The 19,754-nt window shown below is 37.3% G+C and overlaps 1 protein-coding gene across 2 annotated transcripts; it reads right to left on the bottom strand.

Moving 5' to 3' along the window:
- Positions 1 to 308: 308 nt before the first annotated feature.
- On the bottom strand, positions 309 to 15,731 carry b4galnt1a (beta-1,4-N-acetyl-galactosaminyl transferase 1a). 2 transcript variants are annotated; one of them, XM_077551464.1, is made up of 11 exons: positions 15,398 to 15,731; positions 11,332 to 11,546; positions 11,077 to 11,259; positions 9,735 to 9,841; positions 9,211 to 9,248; positions 8,938 to 9,118; positions 6,639 to 6,731; positions 6,357 to 6,544; positions 6,141 to 6,281; positions 4,122 to 4,359; positions 309 to 2,539 (listed from the first exon to the last, which is right to left on the bottom strand). In XM_077551464.1, exons 2-11 carry the CDS (start codon positions 11,544 to 11,546, stop codon positions 2,328 to 2,330), a joined length of 1,596 nt encoding a protein of 531 aa, XP_077407590.1. In that variant the 5' UTR covers positions 15,398 to 15,731; the 3' UTR covers positions 309 to 2,327. The 2 variants fall into 2 exon arrangements, with proteins under 2 accessions (XP_077407590.1, XP_077407598.1); XM_077551472.1 differs by lacking the exon at positions 15,398 to 15,731 and adding an exon at positions 14,482 to 14,611.
- Between the last annotated feature and the right edge of the window lie 4,023 nt (positions 15,732 to 19,754).

Below are 19,754 nucleotides of genomic sequence, written 5' to 3'. Positions count from 1 at the left end.
CAAAAAATACAAGTGAAGTTCAATACCAGTAAAATCAAATCTGGATTACAATTACATTTGAGTAAAAACACTCAATTTGGCTTTTTTTCATAGAGCCCTTTTTTAAAAAAAAAAATGACTGTAATAAAGTGTTGTGCTTAAGATTACACATACAAAACACAATTAAAAAGTGACAAAATAGCAGAAAATAAAAAAACGTATGTCAAATAAATTATGACACATATATGACTGCTAATTTTAAAGTAAATCTTTGTAAAGGAGAAGAATCTGTCTCCATCCTGTGGCCACAAGTTGAAAGAACAAGAAGCTCATCCTTCCCACTGAAGGGTCACAATGCAGTGTTTATTCCAATCAAATCAAATTCACATCAGGTTATCAAAAGAAACTTTACACGTAGACAAAACAGAGCCTCAGCTGAGCACAGTCAAAGTGTATTTGCAAAATACTGTACGGCGTCTGCTTAGTGGGTACCAACGGTTGATACAACCAAACAAATACCCTCACAAACATGCTTGCTTGTTCAGTGGATGGGGTAAAATCAGTGTGTAGTTTTAGTGGTACAATACATATGACTCCTCCCTCAAATAATATTAATCACAGAATACAATATGGTAATTTTACTTTACTTTGAACGATCCTGCGTGATTTTTTTCAACTTCATTCAAAGTATAGAAAACACATATTGCAACAAAACATGCTACTGAACTTAATTCGAATGGCATTGCTGTGCCGAGGCCTCTTCAAATGACAAAGGAAAAATGCTGTAGCCTGGTATTAGTAGGAGCAATACAAGTGTGTCAGTGAGCGGTTTCCTGATTTACACCACCATCATAATAAATAAAGTGACTTTTTAAGATGCTCTTTGAGTGCCATGAAGCAAGAAAGGTGCTCGATAAATCAACACAATTTAATGGAATGTTGTAAACTTGCCCAAACAACTTTTAAGCTAGAAAAGGTATGCAGAAATGCAACCCTGAGGACTTTCAACATTTATCTTAACACTTAAGAGCTGATGCTCACAGCAATACATTTGAACTATAACTGAAAATTATTGTCAGTTGAAGATTGAAAGAGACTTTTTTTTTCTCACAAGTTTCAAATATTGGAGCTCAGCTCGTCATAAAATAATATTCCTTCACAATGAAATAATCAAGGTAAAATTAGTTTGAAAATAGTAATCTTGTTTTTAAGAAAATTCATTCTGGAATATCTTGCCTTTCAAACCCATATTCTATTTACACAATACTTCACTAATATCCATTCCTCTGCTTTTAAATCCAGATTAAAATCCATGTCCCCTCAAGGTTTTTCAAAACATTTTCAAAATCATGTTCAAAACCTTGTACTTACATGGTACGTTCCTTTAGTAATTTTATGAAGCTACTTTTTTTTTTATTTACTTGGCTTTTAAATGTCTTCAACTCATCTTTTTGTGAATGCTTTTAAATGTTGTACTTTTAAGCATGTGAAGCACATTGAGTTACCTTGTGTGTGAAATGTGCTTTATAAATGAAGCCGCCTTGCCTAAAAAAAAAAAAAATGTAAATGAGCAATAAGTAAATGTACCATCTACAGAAAGGTATTCCCTGCATAATTCATCAACTGTACAGTTAACTCATCAAAATATTAAAAAAAAGTTATATACAGTCATGCATTATACTTGCTACTAATGTTTACCAGTGGCATTTCTCTGATAACATTTAGCCGTGCTTAAGGAAGATAAGAGTGTGCAACAGCCCTGAGCTTCCTGGCAGTGACCATGCCATGATAAAAAAACAACAGCAATATGACAGTGACGATCAAATTACACCCAAGTGTCCAGCACTTAAGCACATTTGCCTTAATAGCTGGTTTTCTTTGCTCACATTAGAGGTTAGCACATTCTGGCAACATGACAGAAAATAGAACTCAATGGCTTCCCTTTGTCTATGCGCTTGCCAAGTTAATGTACATTAATAGTAGGGTGATAGTAATTCGATGTATTTCACTGTATGAGCCACACATATAAACCACGCGGTGGCAAAATAGTCAATGGTTCAACAAGGCCGGTCCGTCTGTGGAACTTTAGTCAGTAGTCATGCCCCAGGCAGAACCACACAAATATGTCTTTAGAAAATAAATGTTGCTTATAAGGTGATGTCTGTTAGAGAAACAGGACACGAACTTTACTGTAATACCAACATGATACATTTCCACTTAATAAATCAACATGATTTGGCAGAAAAATAAATAAATACAATATGCACTCAAACATAATCTCATTGCTATTATTGTTATTATTATTATTATTATTATTATTATTATACTATAATATAATATATATAATCTTACTGCCTGGTCATGCATTTGAACCTGTTTGTGAAATAAAAGACTTCATCATGAATGTGGTTTTCATCATTGCTGTTGGAGTACCGAAACTTTGTATAGGCCTTTTCGGATTCGGTTTCACTCCATGGAAGTTTGATCTTTGACGCGTGGTTTATGATGACATCACTGCAGGAGCCAATGTGGAGAGAGCCCAGCCCGTCAATGAAGAACTCTGTGGGGAGCAAAAGAACATTTTGTTTTAGGAAATGTTCTTTCCCTCTAGTTTTCTTACACACTTTAATCAAAAAGCAGAAAAAAAAAATACTCACTGAACGTTAGCAACATTAGCTTCATTAGCGACAATCATCTAATTTGGCGCTCACCCAAACGCAAATTTTAAAAGCAGGGAGGGATTTGTAACTGAATCCTCTCCAGCTGAATGAGAGGATAGCCACAATGGTGGCTCAGGACAGTTTTCATCAAAGTACAAGGACTAAACAGCATTGAAATCAGTGAAATCCGTAAACAACAGATCAGCGGATCTGCAACAGCCAGTTTATGTTGTCACTGTGCGCATTCAACGGTTTTGGGTTGACTTTATACCTAGTTTTGCACAAGTGCTGGCCAGTGAACGCAACTAAGCTCACTTTGCAGCAAGGAGCAGTTTAGCAGATTGAAGGTCTTCAAAAACGAATTTTCAAGCTGTTCATTGACACCCTGAGTTGAAGTTTACAGTCAAACTAAGCATGAAACAAAAATAATACACATTGTGTATAAAACAATCACATTGATTTGCCTTAGGAAAGCTTAGCTTATTGCTAACAATGCAAAACACCATAGATGAGCTAACTAATAGCATCTGTGTTTTTTAGTGTTATAATCCCTTTAGCATTGGATGCTTGAATGCAAACAATGGAGCAACATATGAACAAAGAAAATATACCAATAGACGGGCATAAATTCTTTATCTTCTGTGAGAACAACTACCATTACTGTGGCTAGATGGGACTGTGTTACCTTTTCCATTCAAAGCATGCATACCAGACACAGAGTGGCACAATGTCCATTAAATGAAGTAAGAAATGTGGCGAAACATTTAATTATTATTATTATAATTTTAAACATATTATCTAATTATGCCATTGTTGTTGTTGTATTCAAATAAAATATAATAATACCAAGTTAATAACTATTTTTCCCAACTAAAAAACACATTACAATTTTATTTTATTGCTTATTGGGCAGACTAAAACCGATTAAAGGCCTTTCCATTCATTTAACTAATTCACTGCCATTGACGGTTATAGACGTCAAATATTAATTTTAACTATTTCTATTAGTTTAACATTTTTTTTTCCACTTTTGTTAACAAGAGTATGAAAACCTAGAAAAAAATTGATTGTACATTTAGAACAGATCTAAAATTTGAAGTAAAAAAAAATGTATTGCCTGATTTTTAAATGTAATTAATTATTGACTTCAATAGTTAACTCACGATTAATCATAATTTAATATATGTTCTAAATGTACAATAACAATTTTTTTTTTTAGGTTTTCATATTCTTGATAACAAAAGTGGAAAAAATGTTAAACTAATAGAAATAGTTCAAATGAATTTTTAACGTCAATAGCAGTGAATGAGTTAAACGGGTAACATGATTTGAGATACATACGCATATACAAGTGTTTTTGAATTGTGAATGTGGACACAGAACAAATTCTACTCATATCTCAAAGCAGCACAGTATTTGTTTTGTTAAAGGCAGACATCATTTTATGCAGCTCAACCATTCATGGGCACAGGTGCTACTCACCTAAATGGCCGCGGCGAGCCAGGCGGGGGTTAAAGCCCACCTGCTGCACTTTATCAGTTCTCGCCATGAAGAAGTTGATGACAGCATCAGCAACTACACAATTGGGAAATCCCTCAATGGCATGATGATAGCCACGCCTGATATGTAAACAGTCACCATCTCCTCCACCCGCTTCCAATGAAAAGGTGTGACGGAATGTTGAAGTCCAGCCTGTTACCTCCCGAACCGCACCCCCAACCTGTAGCATTTTAAATGGTAAACATACGGAACAACAAAAAAGCTCAATGGTCAGTGCAAGCATAGATTTAGGATAGAAATTAAGAAATCCACCAAAGATGTCAGCAGGAAACTAGACGGCATTAGCATAATACGACAGTTGCCCAAAAATTCAACCATTGTGGATTTACATGATGTGGATAAATACCAATCTACACAAAGAAAAAATACCCGAAATATAAACCGTGTCCTTAAATTGAGATGTGTCACTCAAACAGACTTCCTGGACACCAATGTGTTACTTTTCTAATTTCATAGGGATTTGGCGCCATCTTGTTGTGTCTTACAGCATTTCAGAAAGCATAAAAACTATTAAATTGTAGCGAGATCACTGAAAAGGGATACAGCCACCTAGCAATGCTTTGTTTTTTGTTTTTTTCGAAGTTTAAAGAAATATGGTGTCTTGAAGTGCGGCATTTATTAATATGAATAACACATTGCGCTGTTATTTGATACCTATCAAATGATACCACACAAAAGCCACAATTTGAGGTAATACAATAATTTTGTTTTCATTCAGTCAACCTCATGCTCATGTGCAGCAACTGTTCGTTGTCTAACAGGAAGTCACAACAAAGGTGATGTTATCACAGCTCTACAGCATTCTTTGCATTTTGCAAATAAAAACGACAATGCCACTTTTTGTTTGTTGCCGCCTCATGTTTAGAGAACACGAAAAAACAAGTATATCATAAATGAGTCAATCCATTCATCATTTTGTCAAATAGGAATGATAAAGAAGGGAAGTTTCAGTCTAAGTCTGGTTGTTGAAAGATATTGTGTGTTGTCTTAAAAATGTAACACTGCTTTATGCAGATTCTTTAGACTAAACACGGTTTCTTATTAATATTGCATTTGTAGATTTGGAATTACCTGTAAGATGTGAAATGCGGCAACTCAAGACACCACATTTCTTTAAAGTTAGAAAAAAAGTATTTATCCATCCATTGTGGATTTGGAATGATACGCAGGAAAAACATATAGCCTAAATCAGGGGTGCTCAAGTTTGGTCCTCGAGAGCCCCTATCCAGCCTGTTTTCTATGTTTCCCTCCTGCAGCACAGCTGAATCTAATGATCAGCTAATCAGCAAGAAGCCTGATAATGATCCTGATCATGAATCAGGTGTGTTAGTGGAGAGAAACCTGAAAAACAGGCTGAATAAGGGCTCTCGAGGACCGAACTTGAGCACCCCTGACCTAAATAATATTAAAATAATATTAACAATTTGAGTGACTTGATTTTGCGAAAAAAAATTACAAAATGAGTTCTTGCACTTAATGTTGGTTTCTTTTTCAGCAGTTTTGTGCCATCCTTAAACGGGCATTTTTTTTTTCCTTAGGAAAAAAAATACAATATGTGGTTATTTTGTTGTTTGCTTCAAACTCTTTGTTGCTGGGTCAGGATAGTGGATCTTTTTTGAAAAATAGCGGCCCCCTCGCTAGGATTTAAGTTGCCCATCCTTGTTCGAGAGCAGAGGTGGGCAATCTCGGTCCTCGAGGGCCGGAGTCACGCAAGTTTTGGAGGTTTCTCACTTCCAACACAAGCTGATTCCTATTAACAGGATCATTATCAGGCTTATGCAGAGTTTTCTGATGAGCTGATCATATATCAGCTGTGCTGGAGAAGGGCAACATGCAAAACCTGCAGGACTCCAGCCCTCGATGCCCACCGCTGTTCTAGAGTCTGCTTCAAAAAAAAAAAAAAGTTTCCGGAGGTCTCTTATTTTCTTGCATTCATCTTACCAGATCCAGACTGGTCCTCTCAAGAATGTCCACCATCTTCTCCAACTTGGTGTCTGCTTTGAAGATGAAATCATCATCCACCCAAAGCACATATTTGGTGATCACCTGAGACACTGCCAAATTTCGCCCAGCAAACCAACCCTGATGATCAAACAAGGACTCATAATTGGCAGCATTTACCTATCACGACATGCTATACTTAGATATTTACTGTACCTTTCCAAATGGCATAATAAACTGCTCAATGTGTGGTCCAGTCACTTGCTGAGGGTGCTCATTATCATCTGCTATCACTATGGTGACCGTTGGATAATATTGCCGTATGCTGTCGATGAGATCTTTGAGTTTGTCGTAGCGTAGAAAGGTCTTTGTCACGATGGTAACAAGAGCGCTAATATTGGTCTCTTGGGAGGAAACACAAAAACATTGATTACGTTTCTAAAGATGAGGTGAAAAATGTAAATGAATCAAACAAAACAGTGGAAAATGCTCAAAAACCTTTTGGATAGCCGGAGTTGTAAAGTCTCGGGATGGCAGGATGTCCGATTTTTATGGTGAAAAATGAGCTGTGGCCTTTGGTTGCAAATTGAACTGTGGAGATGAAACACAACTGCCATAAAACCAGTTCCCACATTTTGTTTACACACAATTTCCATTCTTTGAACAGGTTTCATTGCACTTCCTCATCACTACCATCTTTACTGTTTGCAAAAGGAGTACAATGTAAGTCGGCATGTGGTGGCACACCCACATACAGAGATGTATTTCAGGTCATATCAAACCATCAAACCACGAGCAAGGAGCAGCAGCAGACCAGTGTGAGAGTGCAGAAGGAAGTACATTGACAATTAAATTTTGATCTCAATTTACTCACAAATGTACAGTGTAAAATTTAATCTAAAGCTATTTTGAAGTGTTTGCCTTCTGCTATCCAGTGGAAGAGCTTCAATTTTTGTACTTGTCAACACGTCCCTGGCATAAATACAGAGGATACAAAAAGTCTACACACCCCCATTCAAATGTCAAGTTATGTGATATTAAGAAAAAGCGGCCAAGGTTATTAATTTCACAGCTTTTTTACACTATCAATGTGACCTTTAATCTGTTTAATGCAATTAAAAAATACATCTTTTCGATAAGGGAAGTAAAAATAAACAGTGATGATGTGGTTGCATAAGTTTGCACACCCTCCTGTGTTCATATAACCAATCACATTTTTTTTTTTTCCCCTGAAAGCTCAGTATTGTTCATTCGGTAATCTTAACGATTCGACATGTCATCATCATTTCTCTCTCTCCTTTTTTCTCTTTTTCTTTTTTTGTATGTGCGTGAGTATGCGCATGCGCGCGTGTGTGTGTGCATGTGTGCGTGCGTGTGAGAGTGTACTCATTAATTCACCTAAAACCTATTAAAAATCCCACACCGTTCACCTAAACCGGATACTTCAGAATCCAGCTAGAGTCGCGAGGTTGTCAGGAGACCCGAGGAAGGATCAAAGAAAAGAAAGAAAAGTGAAATCCAGCACCGACCAGACATCACCTACTACCCACCGGGTTACCAACCAGAATCTTTCACCAACCCCAGAAACATCTAAATTGCAACAATTTAGGGAGACCTCAAGAGAGCAAAGGAAAGACTGAGGAAAGGACGGAAGGACAGACGAAGCAGAGTGAGATCCACAGACATCAGCCTCCATCGATTCAACGACCAGAGGAAGAAGCAGATTGTAAATGTGTAACCAATCACATTTAAACCCATGTTAAAAGAGAATCTGCCACCATTTTAAGTGGTTCTTATTAACCCCAAATAAAATTCTGTAGTTATATTCTTCATTTTTTTTAAGCTTGAAGATTTTGCGCTAACACTGACTAGCTTCTGTACTGTTTACATGTCCCTCCAACTCCAGCTGAAGAAAAACAGCCCCTTAGCGTGATGCCGCCGCCACCATGCTACATGTTTGAACCAAACATACTTTTTGGAATTTTAGCTAAAAAGTTCTAAATTGGTTTAATCTGAACATAATACTCTTCCCCACATGTAAAAGAGGAGGAGAAATGTCTAGAAGTAAGTTTTTGCAAAATGTAGCCGGGTTTGAACTCCTCAAAACACAGACATATAGAGGTAACATTGTTGTCACATGCACCAAAGAGCCGGTACGTGCCAAATAGTCCTGAAACTCCTTCAATGTTGCCATCGGCCTCTTGGCAAGCTTCCCTGACCAGTTTTCTTATCGTCCTTTCCTCAGTTTTGGAGGGATGTGCAGTTCTTAGTAATGCCACTCTTGTACTATAATTTCTCCACTTGATGATGATTGTTAGTAAACTGTTAGTATAAATATATATAATAGGCCAAAGTCCTTTTATTGTCTTTCTGATATATATATATATATATATATATATATATTCTTTTTTTTTTGCTCACTGCTTGAAAGTGCTAGCGAGTATTTGTTGCCCGTATCTTAGCATCCCTCTCGTTTTGTGAGCAAGGGTCAACAGGATTTAAAGAGGGCCAAAGTCCTTTTATTGTCTTTCTGATACGTTCACATGAGCGAGCAAGGGTGCTAGTTGTTACTATTTTCTATCACACGTCATCCTCAGGCCAAAAGCTGATCATTAACTCTCTAGCCTTGAGTTGAGCAAGGTCTCTTCTCGATCTCCTCTGGGGCAGTGCAAATACGACAGATGTAAATTAGAGTCAAATCAGTATAGCTATTTGACCAACAAGGTTTGTTTATATTTGTTTAGAAAGTCTGTTTGACTGAAATATATGGCATTATTCACATGTGAGACAACTGCACCTGTGTCTGCGGTCCTGGGATGGAAAACAGTGTTTGTATAGGTGATAAACTGGAGCTGTCTGTTCAGAGCCGAGAGAAAGGCACTTGAGAGGACCATGTGCGTCTTTCCTTCTCCTTTAACCGAAACCCTCTCCACTGTAGCAGCCACATCAAAAGTCCCCAGTGTGGCGTTCAAATATACCTGCAATGCCATTTCAAGGAAGTGGGGGGAAAAACACTGATCATTTTTGACAGCTTACATTCACTTTCAATCACCAATGTGGCTAAATTTACCGTATGGTTTGATGTTGCTTCTTCAATAAGACCCAAACCTAAAGTAAGAAAAAAAAATATTCAAACAAAGAAATGATACAAGTCTGTACCTGTAAATAAGAGGTGTTTGATGAACATGAGGTCAGATTCCACAATAAGCTCTTTCAAGCATGTTTTTGCGAATAGAGGACTATAAGTGAGAATTACAAAGTAACATACGATATGATGTGATATTTTGCCAACGAAAACATGTTGTTTACAGTAATTATGCCAAAACCGATAGAGTGTGAAGAAAATGTATCCACTAGACATAACACGAGCTATGTAACTTAGCAAGTCAAATTTCTTTTTGCAGAGCCAATTATCCAATGGCAAAAAAATAAAGTGAACACAGAAATACACTTTTTCAGACTGACATCAATACAGAGATTTATTTTCCTTAAATAATTTGCTCAGACTCATTTGATCAAAAATCCATCTACAGTATCGATAATCTATGTGAAAGATATGAGGTTGAAGGTTTATTTAAACAAAATCAGCTTTACCTGGTATAATGATTGTGTCGAGGGGTCGCACTGCTACACCCTGGGAGGGAAACTGAAGGGGACTGTTAGCCTCGTTTACAATCAGCACATCTGCAGGACTGGAGGACCTTCATACATATAGTAATGTGTTAGTCATTATAGAAAACTCAACTTGTGTCTGACTTTCAAATGAGTAAACATCAAACAATTGGCCATTAGTAAGGTCATTGAAAGCAGGAATGCTGCATTTTTAGTCAATCTCAAGTTTGTGATGCATTTTGGTTTTGGTTTCATTTCAACAGTAATGTCATGTTTGAAATGGATGCATGCTTGATGAGGCTTGTTAGAAAAAAAAATCCAAGTTTTGCTAAGTGATCGTGCAAATATTCAGCTCTCTACTTTCCATGAGAATGAATGATGATTAGCTTAATCACTGCAAACCGTTTTCCAAGTAGAGTTCCCCGTATGTCCAGCTGTTTTAGATTAACTGATTTTTCAAGACCCACAGAACATTTATTATGTTCTGTGACAATATAAGCACCACACCTACCAAAATAATCGGTGGGTTCTCTTCTTTCATCAGAAAAAAAAAATCAAGGAAAACTGCATACAAACGCGTTTTTGACGTTGCGACGTCACTTCGTTGAATGCCGCCTTGGCTCAACTAACTCCCTTGATGAATCCGAGTCAATACTCACGGAAGGTCCATTAATCCGTGACTGATGACAACCAAGATAAGACTGGAGGAGGTGCTGTCACGTATGTACTGTAAGTATTCTCCTGCAGTATCTCAGCCAGATCCCAGGTCAGGTTATATCTTTCTTCCGTTTAAATAAATAATAATAAATAATCAATTTTGGATGACAGAACTTAACTAATGGGTGCGAGTGAAGGCCTGTCAATGACGTGACGTCACATCTGCCCCAAACATGGTGATGAGTATTAAAATTACCAGACGAATTAGTTTGGCAAATACACGACTAGACACAAAAATGGGAATACTAAGTATTTATCAAACTTTACAATGTATGCTCTGTTTCCCCATCAATACCTCAAAATGTACACTTTAAATACGGGGATCTGTTTGTCACTAAAGTAGCTTAATTTCACAGACAAGCTGGGTAAGACCCTCTTCCATGCCTACCTGTTGAAAAATGTACTTGACAAACATGTACGTCGCTGGCAGTGAAGGGTTGGATTTCAGTTTGACCAATATAAACATGTACACCAGTGAATGAGTTAAATGAATGAGTTATGTCATGTAACGTAATCATTTGTTGTTTGATAGAAAATGTAATCTCATAAATGTATGGGAAGAGGTTATCCAAAGCTAAGAACCATCATGACAAAAATAGGACTTTACCTCATTTGAACAGTGTTGTATTCTCGAGCTCTGCGATGTTTCACACCCTCAGGGTCGGGATGTGAGTGCAAAAATTTCAGGTCCAGGTTGTGGGCCTTTACACGTGGGAAGAGCAAGTTGGAGAAAGGCAGATGAAAAGTCTCCTTATCCGCCACGCAGACACACGTATTTCTTGCCAAGCGACTGCATCGGAAAACAAATGTGAGATGAGGAGAATCATCCACTGCAGTGTAGAATTAACTTACTAAAACTTACCCTGCTACATCCTCTTTTATATTATAAGGAATGTCATTATAGTCATTAAAGAGGTCTTGGATTTTCTCCATGATGGCTGTCTCCATTTTACTGGTCCTTGCTGGCCGTAGGTCAACTCCTGATCCACTTCCTGGGCTCCATGTTTTTAACAGCGTAACCAACAGGAAACCACTGATCACAAGTAGTCCAATACATTTCTTATAGGAGACACGCATCTGGAAGGAAGAGAACAGCACACCGTATGTTGTTAAAAGTACATATTATTGCTGTCAGGTTGAATCCTCACATCTCCGAAATCATACAAAAAAAGTATATTATCAATGCTATGTGAAAATACTTATGTCTATTTTTTCCCCAATGTTTACATTTTTACGTTTTTGGGATGTCTGCATTCAGTTTTATCCCAAAAGCATAAAAAAAGACAACAAAAAAAGTCACCTAGCAGACAGGACATGGAAGTCGAGTCTTAATGTACACAAATGCAAATTAAAGGAGACAGCAGGACTGGATGAAGAACACAAAAATACAAAGTAACTACAGAGAGCAAGCTCTAGCTAGGGCTACGCTCAATTTAATTTTATTTAATTTTAAGGAAATTGTATGGTTTGTGTTGTAGTCAACAGTCATATATACTGTTCTTGCCAGACCAGTTAATTAGCACTAAAGTTTAACTATGAGTAGACACATTTCTTAAACAAACGTAGATTACATCTACTGTAATTATTGTCGCATGTCAATCAACATGCTACTCGTGTGTTGTGCTACTATGTGACAAGTATATTGTCTGATGTATTGTCTATAGCGTCATTTTAATCTGAGCTACACACTCAGCCATTTTAACATTTCCAGCTAACGGGGGCAGGATATAGGCCTGTATGTTGCCGATATCCGAAATTCGCTTCTGCCAAATCAAAAAGAACATCATAGATATTGTATCCACAAGTACATTCTTCCTATCCACATGTATTATTTCAGATATCTGCTAAATCACTTTTGCCGTTCATGGAGTTACAGATATGTACAATTCCGTTAGAGATGACTGTAAAAAATCCCATACATAACAAGAATGGTAAAAGTGATGTCATCTATAGTAGGTGAAATAGCGTTGCAGATATTTAGGAAAAGTGTATGTAGTGCTACATTACTAGTCCATTTTTGTGAGGGTTAAAACACCCTGAAATTAAATTCTAGCATCCCAGATTTTTTTAAATGTATGTCCACAAGCTAAATTATTTTTTAAACCATACAGTAGTATATGGTTGAAATGTTTTTGTTTTTTTTTTAACAACAGAAATACAGCACCCCCGTTTTTGCTTGGTGGTTTGCTCCACCCAATCCCTCCCACGTCTCTACAACTCAGCAACATGTGCTGATGTTCATGGCTAATGAGGCCAGGACTCTCGAGTTGGATATAAAAATATGAACCCAAAATTATAAGGTTAGCCTATAGTTCAATTTTGACCTTAATTAAAAATATTTTATCCCCTACGTTTTTAATTATGTTTCAATCAAGTACACACTGTTAGACAATGTGATAGCAAGAAAAACAAACACATGTTTAATATAAGTTCAAGGCATGCTGCTCTCTCTCTCTCTCTTTTATTTTTTATTTTATTTTATTATTTTTTTTTAAATCGGAAACATGTAGTCTTACTGTAACGATTTCCGGATAACCCGGATAGCGGATGCCACAAACGCAGAGAAACAAAGGTTATGATTGACAAATGTATTCTTACACAGTGGGGAGCAACAACACAAAGCGCTGGAACGAAGCCAGGAGAAAAACTATTAACAAAAGTCGCATTAACAAAAATACATCCGAGGGCTATAAAACCGCACGACGCGAATAAACAGAATAACAAATTCAAACGAGCTATACAAAGCGGAGAAACTAAAGGCGACGTGGGAAAAACTACACGTGGAGATCAATCACTCAAGCTTAAAGCTGAGGAAACCAAAAAAATACGGAGAAAGAGGACTCAACGCGTGGATACCAAAACACTCAGGCAGAAAGCCGAGGAGACAATAACTTAAAACTACGGATCAAAAGGATTCACGTGAAAACTGGAAACGAAGAATGAAAACTAGAACAGGGATAGTGTGACGTCACGCGTCGTGCGTCCACCATATTATTTGGATTTCCTAGCAGAGACGCGGGCCGGCTCCGCTCCAGGTGGAATGAGAGAAGCTAGCTGTTGTGTCATGTGCATTTGTTTATGTTAAGACAAGGTGCTATTAGCATATTAGGATTGAGAGATCAAGTGGAGAAAATAGATGATTATCTAAGCATTCAAAGTTTACAGAAAATTAAAATTCTGTTATTACATTTAAAATGTAATAATACCAAAGCTCCAAAGTGAGTCCTAAGTCCATTTTTGGTATTTGTAGTCGTCAGTAAATAGGCTGATTTATTCGAGAGGAAAAAAAGCATACTTTTTGCATGTTGAAGTGCTGTATCAAAATTATATTTCTTAAAGTGACAGTATGGAATCTTTAGCTGTTACAGTGTGGTCACGGAGCAGAGTTGAGTCTGTCGGCGTGTGGAATGGAGGTCCCAAAATGCAGGGAGGCAGGAGAACCACAGCAGGAGTGCGGGCGAGACTGGCGTGCTTTATTTTACAACAAACACTAACCAGGGTACTGGTTAGTATTAACATAAACAAGGAACTGAAACGGTACACAAATCAAAATGACAGCCAGCACTCCGGGGTTGACCGTGACAAGCGGCAATGATCCCACACGGTCTGATCACCACCCGGGAACTAAATACACCCACACTAATTGGGTAACTAGCCACACCTGGGGCCAGGCACAAGTGGCTGAGGGCCCGGATTGGTCAACCCGCGGAAGGGCGGGAACCCACTCAGGGCCCTCAACCAAAGCCAGATCTTCCCAGACATGACATTAGCGTCATCTACTGGTGAACTAATAATTCATTCAATATTGATTTCAATGATATGCAAAAAAATGTGTTCTATGACATCAACGTACATTTTTTTATATAATCGTAGGTCTAATAATCAGTAATTATATGACGTGTCGCCGCCATCTTCCTGCTACAGATGCCCAAAGGACAACTTCACGAACGTATAGTTAGCCCTGGCGGTGCTTGCATTTAGTGTCGGACCCAATGGGTCAATCGCCGCTTACCTTCCACAACTGGGGGCTGCAGGTGGTCGACGCTAAGTCCCGTGATTCGGGCTCCCGTTGCTTGTCACCTTTTGCTTTGCTCTCTCAATCTTGTACTAACTTTAAAAAAAATAAATAAAATAGCTTCTCCCATTAGCTGCTCTTGTTAGCCACTCCAGCCTATTGCTCCGACTAACTCCTGCTAGCCGCTCTTGTACTGCTCCGACTCAATCCGGCTCATTCGGTCGTTCGGTGTCACTCGCCAGTGTTCACACCGGTTTCCAGGTCGTTGTCCTTGTCGAGATATTCCTTCGCTCACGCAAACTAAGAATTGCTGGTAGGCTTGTGAAGTGTGTTCTCTCTGAGCCCCTAAAGTGTGTGTGCTTTGCTACGATATAGCGAAATCTAGTGGTCAAGTATTACACACTATCACTTTAATTAGTTGTTTTAACTCCTCCAGGAATCAGAAGGGTTACAATATGTGTATTACAAATCCAATTTATTCTCTTTTGCTGTGGCTACATTTAAATAACTTATCAGATCTGCAACACATATTAAATGTTAAGGAGTCTTTCCATAGCAAGCAGATAGTACAGATATCTGTCATTTCATCTAGTTACAACTAAGTTCTAGATACCTTGAATGAAAATCCCAACTGCTCAAATTACCTGCAGTGAAAAAAAAAGATTTTGCCGATCTATTTAAAGGACTCTCAAACTTAACTTTTACATGTTTAACCCACTTTTCATACTACTTTCTTTTTATTCATGTTACTTGCATCCCTGGCACATAATTTTAAAAATAATAATAATTAAAAACACACACACGCACACAAAACAAAAAAAAACATGAGTTTTGATTTTCCTTTTAGAAGTCTTTCGAGTGTTCGTTGTAAAATCGCAGGTTTTATGAGTCGCGTGTACAGGCGCAGTCTTACCGTTTGGCAGCAGCTGGATAACTTCGTCCGGTCTTGTGATCTGACTTGAGAGCGCAGAGGCGTGGGTGCGTGCCTGCAGCAGGTCACTAAAATGCTCTGCAAGCGTGTGGCTGCTTGTGGGTGGGGCTCCCGCGTCACAGGCAACCGCGGAAGTCGCTGCAGCGTGTTACTGATTGGGGATAAAACATGCAAACGCGAAGCGCTTCCAAGAGTTCCAAGAGCTTCCAAGAGTTTGAGGAAGGGAGCATGGGCGTTTATAGAATGTCAGACCCCATAAAAACAAAAACAGTACGATGAATAATCACAGATATTGATTGTTAAATAATTTACACATTAAAACGATTAATAACTTAACCACCAACATTAAAAGCAAACTTCACATACATTGTCTGTGTTCAATAAATCTCTGGTGCATCCATGTGGCGTAACCGCGAAGTGCTTCCAAGAGTTCCTAGAGCTTCCAAGAGTTTGAGGGAGGGAGCATGGGCGTTTATAGAATGTCAGACCCCATAAAAACAAAAACAGTACGATGAATAATCACAGATATTGATTGTTAAATAATTTACACATTAAAACGAATAATAACTTAACCACCAACATTAAAAGCAAACTTCACATACTTTGTCTTAAAAAAACTTGAAATGTGCAGTTTCAAGAATGATTATATGTTAAAGAAATTTTGAAAAAGTAATACAATTGCAATTTTTCCCTCTCAAAATTGTGATTGCGATTCAATATGTGATTATTTATTTTTCATGGCCCTTTCTTTTTTTTCAACAAACACAAGCAGTAAATTAATCTGTCTAGCAATATCAAATTTATTATTTATTGGTTTTATAATGTAGTCTTATGCTCAAATAAAGACAAGTATGACTTAACATGAAAGAGTACGATGGCTGAAATTAAGATGATTTTTTTCAGAATTGTAGCCTTTGCAATTTGAAAATTGTATTACATTGTGATGTTGATCAGTGTTTGATTATTTGTTCAATGATTGTAAAGCAAGAACTTCAAAACTGCTGTCACCAGTGTAATAACTTGGTTAGTTCATTTTGTTATTGGTGTCTATTGACAACGCAGTGCCCATGAGCTTGCCTCGAAAAAATAATGTGACCAAACCCAAAAAACAGGTGAGCCATGACGTTCCCAGGGCCCATGGGCGCTGTGATGTCAATTTCAGTTGACAGCAGGTGGCAGTACAGGACAAAATGGCCACCTCCTGAGATGGATAAAAATTATATTTTTCTGCTTAGTTCATATTCCCCAAACACAAATTAATGGCATTGACTGTTTAGACTATAGTGGGGGCACATCATTTTTGACTTGACTTCTGCTATTTTGCCAAAGCTGCAGGAGAAATGTTAGTCATAAGAAAGGCTACAAGCATTTGACTATTTTGTCATAACATACTTTTGATTCAAATCCATTAGCTGGTTGGAACAATAATTATGATTATTTACAATTATTTCAGAGCAAATCTTGACAATCATCCTGACTTTCCCGGAAATCCAAATGACCTTGGTTTCAGGCAGCTGATGTCAGCATACAGCTCCCAGCACAGGAAGAAGAAAAAGTGAAACCCTTGCCAAGTAACTCGTATCTGCTGGTGATTCAGGCCGATCCATATGAATACTGCATGCTGTGGAATTTCCCTCCCAACCTAACATGCCCTTTGGGGAAAAATATGCTACATTGCGTTGTGGTACAGTAATGAATGGTGAGAACCCCCCCCCACACACACACACACACACGTCATGACGCAACAGCCAATTATGTCAACAGCTCATTGGCAAGTGTTCTTTTAACGCAGTTTTTCATTTTTATTTTTACTTTTATTATTATTATTATTATTATTATTATTATTATTATTATTATTATTATTATTATTTTAAACTTGTATTAGGTATAGCCTACCAATTGTTTATTTTGAAGAGTAGACTGGATGCAACTATTAAAAAAACAAAAACAAGTGTAGGCTTTCAGTTTTACTCTAAACATACATTAGTGGTGGATATTTGATTTGCTTGGCTTTCCTAGGGTGACATCTAGTGGTCAAGAACGTTAGAACACCATTCCAATGCTTTCATCTTTAGTATCTGCGGTTAAACTAAAATGAAGCGATTAAAAAGAAACAAACATAAATCTCCAAAGGATGGTTCGCCCGGGGCGCAAATCAAGCCAGCCAGGACCGCTTCTATATCCCAGGATGGCACCCAGGAAGTTTTATTAGGAGCTGCTGTTGCATTTCAAGCTTGCTTCATCATTGTAGTGAATACCTCCCATTTTTAGATGAAGTGATTGATTGTTTTTCCTCGGGCGTTTCACAATATGAGAGCAGCGGGGGGTGGGGGAAGACCAGATTCTTTCACAGATCTTTATTACTAAGTCATAATGACTGTTAAATTGTTTTTATTTTTTAAATGACAAAAAAATTGTGTTTGTATTTTTGTATAAAATATAAATTAAGTGTTGTAAAATCAACCAAACAAATCAACTCAAGACACTAGACAGGGTTAGCATGGACAGTTATTAATCAGAAAGACATCCTAAGTGTAGACTGTCTACATTAGAATGGGACATGTTGTGTCAACATTCAGTTTAAAGCATGAACCTGTTGGTGGTTGAAAAGCCTTTATTATCATTCATATGCATCTGTGCTGCAAAACAAGTCATTTATTCGTTTATTAACAAGGTTGTAGGCTATTTATTTAACTGTTGAAGTTGTGCCCTCAATCGTACATGGAACAATATATGAATTTGCTGTCACATCAGTGATAACAAATGTATTGAACATGGGAGTATCTGATGCATTTCAATTGTGCACCTGACCCGCACCTTTAGAACTCAAACAGTGAAACAGAGACGTGTTTATTTTTAAGTAGATGATTGCAGGGGACACAATACCTTGTCAACAAAGGGATAATTGGTCAATTTATTGTTGATGATGCAACTAAATCAATTTGCAATTCCTATGAGACAGATCTATTACTGATTCTGTCACCCATTGAATCGCCAGTTTATTTATCCTGCCAAACCAGAAGAACAGACGAAAAGACACAAATTGGTTTTGGTCGTTAAATTATGATTCTAACACAATCTGCAAACAGAAGGCATACAGTCTGTTGTCATTTTCAAATGATGTTGTGTGGAGACAATTAAAAATAATAATCATAAAAAAAACACATACACAAATAAAAGAAAATGATGCATGACGAGCATATGCAAATAGTTGGTTGTCATTCTACATATATCCAATATTATGTCAATTCTTAAATGACCATCTTTACCATGCACTCCTCTCTCTCTCCTCTCCTCCAACAAGTCAAAACAAAAGCCTCTCTATTCACCTTTCTAAAGTGCTTATCCTCATTAGGATCAACCAAAAATACTCTTAACTTAAATGACAAGTGATATATTAATATCAATACAGTCGCAGATAAATGTGTTGTGGCTGTACGTAAATTATCTTTTCTTTTTTTATCTAAGTAATTTCCACAGAATGTACTCAAATAATATAAAGCCTAAAACACAAACGTATTGTATGACAACGTGCCAATAGACAGCAAGCTAGTGACTAGCTCAAGATGCTAACGTAGCAGTTTGTATTTTCACTCGAGACAGTCCTCCGACTTGTTTCACTCAGTGGTCCACTGCACAAACTGATGAACTTAAATTCACCATACTTTCCCTCACTGCCTAGTGGTAGTCATTCTATTTCTCTATATTATTATTTAAAAATGGTATGCTTTTGTGTTCGCAGGCCATTGTGAGAACATGCTACTAACGTCATCAAGAAGTCATACCATCCATCCACACACACACATGTATATATATATACACACATATATATATATTATATATATATATATATATATATATAATATAATATATATATATACAGTATATATATATATATATATATATATATATATATATACATACATACATACATATACATACAGTATATACACATACATACATATATGTGCGTGTGTGTTATGAGATTTTGATTTACTCGCAGCAACTTTGATTTCAATCAAGATTTTCTCTGGAGTTTTGCTTGAATACCTTTGACATCATCATTATGTAGATTTAAATCTGAGCACAAAGTGGCATATTACTGGCACATGCTATCACTTTGCATGCCTGTTAGACATGTGCCTCATTTCATGCATTTTAGTGAAACATTACAAGGCATTTTACATTTTAAATCATGTCAGAGATAGAATGTGACCAGTGACCCACAAATGAGTGAAGGACTCATATTGGATGCCCCTCATCAAGTCACATCATTAGCAATGCGTGATGGGGACACAAAAAAAATTCATAAAATCTATCCTCAAACTGATGTCCCATG

Source organism: Vanacampus margaritifer, chromosome 1 (genome assembly GCF_051991255.1).
Source record: "Vanacampus margaritifer isolate UIUO_Vmar chromosome 1, RoL_Vmar_1.0, whole genome shotgun sequence".
In the NCBI taxonomy this organism is placed as follows: Eukaryota; Metazoa; Chordata; class Actinopteri; order Syngnathiformes; family Syngnathidae; genus Vanacampus; species Vanacampus margaritifer.
Note: the sequence above shows the minus strand (reverse complement) of the source record. Positions and strands in the feature narration are given on the sequence as shown.